Source organism: Gavialis gangeticus, unplaced genomic scaffold, assembly GCF_001723915.1.
Source record: "Gavialis gangeticus isolate Ggan-Ray unplaced genomic scaffold, GavGan_comp1, whole genome shotgun sequence".
Classification (NCBI taxonomy): domain Eukaryota; kingdom Metazoa; phylum Chordata; order Crocodylia; family Gavialidae; genus Gavialis; species Gavialis gangeticus.
In genome coordinates this window covers 61319918-61331145 of record NW_017729034.1, presented here as the reverse complement: position 1 = coordinate 61331145, position 11228 = coordinate 61319918, and the positions used below count along the sequence as shown (strand labels likewise).

Sequence of the window (11228 nt, the reverse complement as noted above, 5' to 3'; positions counted from 1 at the left end):
GGGACAAGGGACAGAGGAGGTGGGGGTGGGGGCCTGAATCCTGGGCAGGGTGGCAGTGGGGGAGCCCTGAGGGCTGGGAGTGAGCCTGGAATGGGAGCAAAGGAGAAATAGAGGAAATTCTTATCTTTAGTTCTCCCCTGGCTGCCCCCACTGTCATTCTGGATGAAAAAAGAGCATTCACCAGGAGAAGGGTGGGAGCAGTGCCTCTTGGGATGCTGGAGGACTGCCTCTAACTCATCTTGATCTAGTGGAGGAGTCTAATATGCCTGCAACATGAGCTGCCCATGACAAGGTAGAGATAATCATCACTAGAAGAAGATTATCTCTGAGATGCTCAGAAGGTACCTGGCTCGTGTTTTCCTGCCCTAATATGTGGACAGTGGACACTCCAATTTTAAGAGTCTGTAAAAGGTAATAAGTAACAACACCCTCAGAAAAAACTTTTCATTTGTTTATTGACTGTAATCTCATTGATTTCTCTTGCCCATTACTTGGCACCTATCGAAATGCTGTATATCCAAACAAATCTGAGAAATATACCATTTCCTTAAGTTTAAAAAAAAATCTCTGCTTGTTTTTTTCTCCTTCAGGTACAAATTGGTTTGGCCATATCCTACTTGAATTAATAACAACATTTGAAAAGAAGACTGAAGTGGAACCAACTATCTATGGGGAAGAATTTGATGAATTTCCCTACCTTGAAATTGGAGACACTGAAAAATACCAGGCAAGGCCTGAATACTTATTAAAATTGACCAAATCTTCTTTTTCAGTATTATTGAAAGCATATGTGAAATACTTCATCACAACAAAAGGACCCTGTACAAGTACAGCAAGGCTGGCATGCTTTCCCTTCTGGTCATCTCTAAGCAGCAGATCTGTTTCCTAGCAGTGTGGACAGTATGTGAGTGAACACACTATGTGTGCAGACTAAACAGTCACAGTAGTCTACGAATTGGCTATGTGTATATGACACTGTGTGCGCACCTCAGACCCTGTCTCTAGCCTTCTTTAGGGCACCACTGGGACCTCCACCTTCCCAATAGTCCCAAGCCCAAACCACTGGTTTAGTTCATAAACAGAGAGAGAGGGCAAAAAAAGGAATAAGCTAAGTTTCCACTTAGCAACCAAAAGTCCCAGCCTTTGGTAAGATACAAAAAGAAAAATAATGAAATTGTAAGTTCCATTCTTCCTAATGATGTCTCCAGTTTTTCTTTTATTTTCAGTTTACACACACGCACACGCACGCACGCGCGCACACACACACACACACACACAGAGCACTGGTCAAATCTCTCCAAATCTCAAGAGTTGGAGGGTGGAGGACCTATCAATTAGAAATTCTCAAATGGCCAAGTCCACATTGGTGCCAGAAGAAGTAGGGAACTAATAAGGCATGGAATTGGTTACCAGGACAGCAGAGTTTTCCAGGCTGGCTGGTTCACCTGGAAAAGTATATTTTGGCTTATGAAAAAAATAACAACATTACATAAATCAAAGTGTTTCCTTTCATTCTTCTTTCAATTTTTGTTAAAGCGGATGAAGAAAATTCCTTTTAGAAGAGTTATACGTACTCACCTCATGTCTCAGAATTTACCTAAGTCTGTCTTCACGAATAAAGCCAAGGTTAGTGTTCATTGTAATGTTTTATAGGCATGCTCAATTCAAGAGAACATTCATGTCTCTTTAGGTGGCTATTTTTCTAGGCTTCATAATAAATACAAAATACTTAGTGTGGGTACTTTATTGCCAGGCCCTTAGCTACCATATAGTTACTTCACATGATACCAAACTGCAGTCAATTCTGGCAGTAAAGCTGGCATATCCAGCTCTCTAACAGTCCCCAGTGAAAGAGTGATCCTTTGTATGGTAAAGTGAATTGTTTCCTGATGTACTGTGGATGGGATCTCATTATGGTTTCACAAATAAATGGGGCTTTGACATACGCAAAACTTGGGAGAACATTTTCATTTACTTTTTTTTCCTATGTGACTGCTGAATTTCTCCCTTTTATCATTTAATCTCATCTCACTCACCATAAAGGAATGAAAGATGTGGGTGTCAAACAAGTCACACTGACAGATGGTGTATTATCAAGTTGTATGGTCCCAACAAGCAGGAGTCAAGAGAAAAAAGGCAAAAATCTTCATGGTCTAATGAAGGATAGTGAAAAAATAGCATCTTCTACATATAGGTTCCAATTCAGTGTCTAATATGTGAGGTCCAAGAGGTTACCAATTGTGTTATTAAAGTGAAAGTCATATTTTTTTATTACTGCAGTTGTCTCATGCCTGTCTTCAGAAATATATTTGTGTATCACTCCGTATTTTAATTATCCAGATATTGCTGCTGCTTCGAAATCCAAAAGATTTAGCCACATCTTTTTTCAAGTTTTCCAAAGTGATGGCTCCGTTTCCAACTTATGACGACTGGGACGAGTTCTTCAAAGACTTCATGATTGGAAACAGTACTATACTTTATTTTTGCTACCCCAACTGTTTAATGTGTAAATTACATCTGAAGAATGTAGAATTTGTAACTCAAATTCGTGTTTTTATTTTTATTACCAAAAGTACAGAGGTTTTTGGAAAGAATTTTAAGCATTCAGATAAGATTTCAAAGTACTTGAATTAACTATGAAGTGAAGACATGAGGGGTTGTAAGGAAATCTACTTTGCTGACTTTGTTTTGGCACCTAATTAGAAGGAAATCCACAGAACTGACTGTAATTTTTGGGTCTAAGACTAAACTTTTGTAATAGGTTGGATTAGAATTGTTCCCTTTCTCCCATTATGAGTATTTAGAAGCAAACACCTCTGAAAAAATCTTGTTGATACTTTGGTATTGCCTCATAAGGGAATGGAAGAGTACTGTAGCAGGGATTTCCTCTGCCAAGGAATCTTTTCTTGAATCCAGATTTTACGATAACAGATTCAGTCTTTACTCATTCTTGATCATAATAGAAATGAAATTCTTGATAGCAATGAAATAATTAAACTAATACTTTGATTTTCTCCAGTACCTTGGGGTTCTTATTTTACCTACCTTTCTGAATGGAACAAACATGCTGATGATGAACATGTTATGCCAATAACATTTGAAGAGGTGAAAGAGGTGAGGTTAATTCTATTTAAAGAATAATGTATACATCAGGGAGTGTTCGTTATTGAAGCTGTGTGGAAATAATGCTCCCATAAAAGAATGAGCACCTTGGAAGTGTCATAGCTCTGCTACCCACCTTAATGAACCAGCTGCCATATCTGGGCAGTAGGTGCTGCCCAGGGTTCAAATTACACTTTGACTTTTGTGGGGGTCTGCAAAAAGATCTGGGCTGCCCATCACATGGCCCTAATGAAATTGGAGACCCCTCTGAGTTATGGTATTCAAATCTTACAGGGGGGCTCTTGTCTTTTATGGGGTGCTCAGCTCTCACACACCCCCAACACCTCCCCTAATTCAAACCCTGGTGCTACCAGGGGATTTTCGGTTTTATTTCCCTCCTCTGGATCCCTTGGTTTAAAGCTGACCCACATCCCCTGCTCCGTTTTTTTTCCCATTTCCCCAAGTACTTTGCTTGTAGTCTTGATTAAAGAATAATTCATACTTCAGGAAGTGCTTGTTACTGAATTTTTGTGGGTGTGACAGTCTGATATATTATCTTTTGAGGTGATATCAGTGTTCTAGCCAAAGCATTAAAATTTTTTATTTTTGGCACACTTTTTGTAACAGGTTTATTATGAAGAAAATAGATAAATAGAATATTTCCATGAGACATTTTCCTGGGTTCTGATATGGTATGAGGTGCACACACACATTTTCCAAATAACTCCTCATTGAATTAGTATGCATATATCTGTCTCAGCATAGTTTCAAACTTTATGCTTTCATAGTCTCTACTTGAGTCTATTGTAAAATCAAGCATATAGAAAGTTATCTTTATGAGGTACCATTCATATCTGTACAGACACCTACTACAATATCTGTGAATCAGCTTTCCCAATGAAGTCCTCTAAATATTCTACAGGAATGTGTAGCACTAGCACTGAAAGTAGAAATGCCATGGAAAGGAAATTATGCATTTTGTTTGAATAATAGCTTATGCATTATCTTCCTCTTTTCAGAATCCACTCTTGGGAGTGAAAAAAATAGCAAAGTTCTTTGAATTGCCTCTGACTGAGGAAGAGCTTAAGGGGGTTGCAGAGAGGAGCAGCTTCCAGGCTATGAAAAATAACTCCAAGGAAACTCATGGGGTGTTTGGCAATGTCCTCTTTCGCAAAGGTAAATACCTAAAAATATGCAAATTGTCGTTTCCCAGTAAATAGCATTGAAAATCATTGCCTGCTGACATGTACATGCTTAATGTTAGCATTTATAAGCAGAAAATCCATTTAGTTTTTCCTTTGATAAATAACAGCTGTATATACCTGTTGCACTAAAATTGTATGGTGGGGTTCTGGGATTGGCCCAACTGTTGTCCAGGGGGCGGCTGACTGTTGGTTTAAGTCCCAGGATTACACTGGGGTCTCAAACTGGCTCCAGTGCCGTGTCAGGGCTGACACAGACAATCAACTGACTGGGCCACACCAGCTTCCAACAAAGTCTCAAATTCAGGGTTTTTCCACTTACTGAGACATGTGCCTGGAGATTCTGGGGGTGATCTTGGTAAGAAGCAAATCCCAACTTTCCCTGCTTACCAAGACATGCCTGAGATCCCAAGGGTACATCTTGATAAGCAGGGAAATCTGGGCAGGCCCTTTTGGGGTTTGAAGGGCCCAATCCTGGGCAGGAAGTCCTGGGGTGCATGGGATCAGGGCCCTCAAGCCTCTGGAGCACCTGCCTGGGGTGGCTACAGAATGCAGGTTGACACCTTCCCACCATTAACGGGCATCTGCCACTCAATAGTGGCACAAATTGATACTACCTTTATTGCAGCCACAATCTGTAGCTCAGCAAGGGATATGGACCTCTGGCACAAAAGCAATGAAAAGCGACATCTGTTTCCACCCTCGTAAATCATTCCTTTTCATTGCTCAGGTGAAATTATGCATTGTGAAGTTGTGAGATAAATTTTATTTCTTTCAGCATGACTCATGAAAAAGGCTGCTTGTTATGCAAGACCCTCTATAATAAACACGTATCAATTTCATATCAATAGGTATGAATTTATATTTAACACATACTATTTATTGTTTTGTTCCTGTGTGTGACTGTAAATTGCATCCCACTGGAGGGCCTGGTGGCAATATGGTGCATCTACTCTTGGAGGTGTAGCTCCTATAAAATACCAAAATGTTGTAACCTCTAGAGTAAGACGAGTATAGGGCACCTCAAAACCCTAGTCCCCACTGCCTTGTGAGTACTCTTTGCTTGGAGAAAAGCTAAGGGACATCACCCTGACAGAAACATAGCCTCACTGACGAATTAGGCGGTCAGTAGCAATTCTTATCTGTTGCTTTCTGGCAGAAGTTACAACCATCGAGGCACTGAACATCTGGATTCAGTCTGGCCTTTGGATTCTGTCTCAATGGTCTAAAAGGGGATGGTAGGTCTTGTACAGCCTCCACTCCTCCATACTCTTGCCTAGGTGTACACTTCAAAGGTCTTGGTGTGATGTCCGTAGGACTATGCACAAACAGATTCATCAGGCCTCTAACTAGACCTCTTATGTGTACACCATGATCCAGAGGATCAACTGTTGCCTACTATATTTATTGTTCATTAGCACATTATATTTTTCTCAACTCCTGAATTCTTTCCACACAGGAAAGGTGAAAATGACATTTTCCCCTTTTTAGTCTTAGTCTCCCAGTAGTCAGCTTTTTTCCTTCTGCTTATTGTGTGTCTTCTGCTTCTGAGAATTTGTCTCTCCCCAAACTCCCCCTGCTGTTTTTTGCTATAGTGTGACTGGCTCCCTGTGGTGGCAAGATGCCCCCACAGGCTCCCGAAGGGGAGAGGGTAATCCCTGTGGGCCCCAAACCCCAGAAACAGACTCTCTGCAGGGATAACTTACCTCCTGCCGGGCAGCCAGAGCAGGAGCTGGGACCGCAGCCGCAGCTGCAGCCGCGCGAGCCTTATGTCGCATGGGGAACAGCTGGACCAATCGTGGCGGCTGTACTGGCCACTGCGGGAAAGTTTAAAAACCCCACCAAAACCCGGGTGGGAGAGGAGCCAGAGAGATAGAGCCCTGGTGGGCAGCACATCAGATGTGCTGAGCCTCCTGCATGGGAGAGGAGTGGCACAGCCGGCGCATCACCAGCAGTCAGGGCAGGGGAAACCTTTGAGCCCCCTGCCAGAGGCAGAGCAGGGGAAGCACTTTGGCTTCCTGTAGGAGGCAGAGCAGGGGAAGCTTGTCAGCTCCCTGTGGAAGGCAGACAGGGAGAAGAGTTTAAGCTCCCTGTTGGAGGCAGAGCAGGGGAGACATTTGAGCCCCTGTAGGAGGCTGGGGAAGAGGAGCCAGCTCCACATCCCTCTCTTCCCCAGGAGAATATATCTTTGGAATATATATAAAAAATTCAAAGAGATAGAGAGGGAAGGCTGTGCATTGAGGCTGGTGGGACAAAAGCCAACTGAGCCCACACAGACGTGGGACCCCACCTGAAGCCAGCTGCGGGCAAGCCCACAGGACTGAAACCACCATCGTACAAACAAACAACCTTCCAGTTGGCGAGTGGACGGGGTGTAGGGGAGGCGGAGCCCTGTGGAACATTGCGCCAAAAAAATCGTGAGTACTGCCATTTGCCAGGAGGCCCTCCCAAGAAGATCTCCATTGAACCCCTCTCTTGGTAGGATAACATCAAAGTCATGACAGGCTAGTTGAGGGGAGGGCTATGCACCCGGCAGGCCGTGCAACACGTAAGGCCCTAGCAATCACATTCCCTGTGATCAGAAACCTGAAGAAGAATGTCTTACATATGAAAGCTCCTCCAACTTGATGTCTTATCCTTGGTCATGATCTTTATGAAGTTGTGGGTGATGCGCCAGATATCAGAGGGCTCACCTAGTGGAAAAGGGCCAATATAGTGCTCCTCTTTAAAAAAATGAGAAGGACCTATGGAACTACAGACCAGTACAACCTCAATACTTGGGAAGTTACTGAAGTATATCCTAAGGAAAGCCATTTGCAAGCATCTGGAGGAGGAAAGGCTGATCACAAGCAGCTAGAGTGGATTTATGAAAAGCAAATTATCAAACAAACTTGATCTTGTTCTTTGACAAATTAACTACTTGGGTAGATGAAGGGAATGCTGTGGATATAATGTATTTGGACTTCAGCAAGGCTTTGACAAGGTCTTGTGGGGCCTTCTCATAAACAAGTTGGAGAAATGTGGGCTAGACAAAACTCATCCCTCACAGTCAAGGATGATAGTCTTTTGTAATTGTCTTATTGGTGGGTCTGAAAATGGCTGACAAAGCCAATCCAGGATTGACAGGTTCTATTACAACTTGGGCATGTGTTTCTGTGTGGGGTGGATGGTTCTGGATTCCTGATTTGGTTCATGGCATTCTGTTTCTTCCACTCCTGCTTTCCCATCTCCTGTTGTCATCATGAGGTTTCAAAGTACTAAGATCCTTGCAGCAGACTTTTTCTCCATTTGGAGTGGTCTTGGGAGATGGTCTTTCATGAGTTGATGTTGATGCTGCATTTTTCCAAGTTGGTCTTGAGGATATCTTTGAAGCACTTTCTCTGCCCTCCTCTTGAGCATATGTCCTGACTGAGCTGGGAGAGTAAAACTTGGTTCTGGAAGCTGGAGTCAGACATCCAAATGACATCACTGGCTTAGTGAAGTTGATGTCAAATGATCTTTGCCTTGATGCTTGTAGTATCTGCTTACAAGAAGACACTAATGGTGCATTTGTTTTTTCACTGGATTCAAAGGATCTTCCATAGGTATCATTGATGGCACTTCTCCAGCAACTTGAGGTGTCTTCTGTATGTTGTCCACATCTCAGCTTCATACAGTAAGGTAGGGATCATGACTGCTTGATAAAACACGAGCTTGATAAAACACAAGCTGATATGGCAACTTCAAACAGCCATTTCCTTAATTGCCTGAAATCTGCTCTTGCACATTTGAGGCGATCTTGGATTTCATTGTCAATGTCAGCCTTCTGCAATAGATGGCTTCCGAGGTACGGGACATACTCAACATTCTTCAGAGTCTCACTGTAAATCTGAATTACCAGACCTGGGGATTGCTCATTAAGAGCTTGTTGATGGAGGAGTTTAGTCTTCTGAATGTTAAGCGGGAGCCCTATTGGGTAAAGACATTGATGGTTGTCTGAAGGTTTACTTCAGACAAAACTATTAGAAGGTGAATTAATAACTGGCTCAGTAGCCACAAGCAAAGGGCCATTATTAATGGGTCCATGTCAAAATAGAAGGAGGTTTCAAGCAGAGTCCCACAGATGTCTGTCCTGGGACCAGTGCTGTTCAAAATGTTTATTAATGACTTGGATACTGGCATAGAAATCTGCTTGTGCAAGTTTGCATATGATGTAAAACTGGGAAAGACTGTGAACATATTGGGGGATGTTAGCACAATTCAAAAGAATCTTGACAGTTTGGAAAGCTGGGTTAGAACTATCAGGATGAAGTTCAATGCTGACAAGTACAAGGTGCCACACGTCAGGAAGAATATTAAAAAACACAAGTACAAAATGTGGGACACCTGGCTGGATGGCAGCAGTATAGAAAAGGATTTGGGATTGTTGATGTATCACAGGCTCAATATGAATCTGAAGTGTGATGCAGCCGCACAAAAGGTGAATGTGGCTTTGGGATGCATGAATTCATGGTGCTCAAGAGAGTTCCCAGAAGACTGGAAGAGGGCCAAAGTTGTGCCCAGCTTCAAGAAGGGGAGGAGAGAGGATGCAGGGAACTACAGGCCAATCAGCCTGACCTCAATCCCAGGAAAAATCCTCAAAAAATTTCTTAAGGAGTTCATAAATGGTAAGCTAGTATAAGGCAAAATTCTGAATGACAGCCAGCACGGCTTTGTCACAGGTAGGTCATGTCTCACTAACCTCATTGTCTTCTATGACCAGGTTATTCACTACCTGGATAAGGGAGATGAGGTTCACATCATTTACTTGTACTTTAGGAAGACCTTTGACTTGGTGTCCCATGAGGCTCTCAAGGTAAAACTAGGGGACTATGGGCTCAACAATTCAATGGTCAGATAGGTGGCAAACTGGTTGCAGGGTCGGACCCAGGATGTAACGATAGATGGATATGTGTTGACTTGATGGAAGGTAGCTAGTGGGGTCCCCCAGGGTTCAATACTTAGATCAGTGCTTTTCAACATCTTGATTAATGATCTGGATGTGGGAATGGAAAGCACACTGGCAAAGTTCGCTGATGACACTAAGCTGCGGGGAAATGTGGCCACACATCAGGGTAGGCTGACAATCCAGGCAGACCTAGACAGATTAGTTAGATTAGTTAGATGGATGGACCAGGACCAGAACAAGAACCAGAACCAGAACCAGAACCAGATGCTCTTCAACACTAAGAAGTGAAAAGTGCTCCATGTGCAGAAAAATCCGCAACAAACTTACAGGCTCTGTGGTGCTACACTAGCTAACACCCTGTCTGAAAGGGACCCGGGGGTCATAATTGACCATAAAGTGATATGAACCACCAGTGTGATGCTATAGTTAGCAGAGCAAACAGTATGCTGACATACGTCAACCAATACATCTCAAGCAAAATTAAGGAAGTTATTCTCCCATTCTACTCAGCATTGGTAAGGCCGCAGCTGGAGTACTGTGTCCAGTTCTGGGTGCCACACTTCAAGATGTGGAGAAGCTTGAGAGAGTCCAGAGAAGAGCCACTTGTATGATTAGAGGCCTGAAGAGCAAGCCATATGAGGAAAGGCTGACCATTATGAGACTGTTCAGCCTAGAAAAGAGAAGACTTTGCCAGGTTTTGGTGGAAGTTTACAAATATATAAGGAGCGAGCATCACCAAAGTGCCCCAGGGGAAAACCAGGAGCAACAGTCATAAACTCCTAGAAGAAGGTTTCAAACTGGATGTAAGGAAAAACTTCTTCATGGTTCATGTGACCAGACCCTGGAATAAATTTCTAGTGTGGGTGGTGCAGGCATCTACCCTGGAGATCTTCAAAAGGAGACTGAATGCACACCTTCCTGGGGTTATTTGACCCCAGCAGTCTTTCCTGCCCAGAGCAGGAGGGCTGGACCGGATGATCTCATGAGGTCCCTTCCAGCCCTAAACTTCTGTGAATCTGTGAATCTGTGAGTTCAGCTTGTGGAGAAGGTGGACATGATAGAAGTCTTCAAATACTTGAAGAGGGAAAGCACCTTTTCTCTCTTGCTGCAAAGAGGAGGTGGTTAACCAATGGCTTGAAGGTACAGCAAAATACACTTAGATTGAGTATTCATTAAAAAATCGTCACTGTGAGAATAATGAAGCAGTGGAATAGACTGCCTAGGGAAACTATGGATTTGCCATCACTAGAGGTGTTCAAGAAGAGGTTGGGCAGCCACTAGTTAGGGATGATTTGAATATAGCTATACCTGTGTTCTACTATGGGCATTTCCCATGCTTCTGGTCTTTGGTGGTTTCCTCTGTCTCTGCTTTCTGTTGTATGTGTTTTTAAAGGCTACCTCACAGACATTGGATGTTGGGTACAGCCAAGGCTGAGGATTTTGACTGGGGTGTGCCAGTGCTCCTGTTGAACCAAAACCAGAGGTTTCTAGCTAGAGGGTTTTGCCCCTCTGCTCAGGGTCAGACCAATCACCATATTTGGGGTCAGGAAGGAATTTTACCACGTAGCCACGTTGGTATAAACTGTAGGGATTTCTGCCTTCCTCTGTGGTGTGGCCCTCTACCTGGGATCTTTTGAGTATATCTTGACAAACTTTAGTAGAGGCAGAACCTTGGATGTCATGGTTCCCCTGCTTTACCTGTGGCAGGTAAGGGTTTTATGTCTGTGTTGTGTCAGGTTTAATGGTAATTTTACATAGAGTTTAAATTATGAATTGTATAGGATGGCTTGGATCGGGATGATTCTGCCTCAGGTTGGGGTTGGATTGGTGACCTCTGGAGGTCGCTCCAAGCCCTACTTCTCTATAATTCTATTATTTTATCCCAGCTACATAGTTGGTCCAATAAAAGATACTGCCCTAAGAAATCCTTGCCTCTTGCATTTATTGGAAAATGTATATATGTGTATATATATTATATATATATATATATATATATA

General features: G+C 42.9%; 1 protein-coding gene across 3 annotated transcripts in view; it reads left to right on the top strand.

Annotated features, from left to right (window-relative positions):
* LOC109304722 (sulfotransferase 6B1-like) overlaps positions 1 to 11228 on the top strand; it is a 23557-nt gene that overhangs the window by 10752 nt on the left and 1577 nt on the right. Inside the window, exons 2-7 of one of the 3 annotated variants that reach the window (XM_019527503.1) lie at positions 591 to 727; positions 1537 to 1626; positions 2341 to 2467; positions 3020 to 3114; positions 4122 to 4278; positions 9046 to 9087. In XM_019527503.1, coding sequence (XP_019383048.1) covers positions 591 to 727; positions 1537 to 1626; positions 2341 to 2467; positions 3020 to 3114; positions 4122 to 4278; positions 9046 to 9065 — 626 coding nt within the window. In that variant the 3' untranslated portion in view covers positions 9066 to 9087. Of the gene's footprint in view, positions 1 to 590; positions 728 to 1536; positions 1627 to 2340; positions 2468 to 3019; positions 3115 to 4121; positions 4279 to 9045; positions 9088 to 11228 lie in introns of those variants that run through there. The other 2 variants (XM_019527500.1, XM_019527502.1) reach the window with 2 other exon arrangements.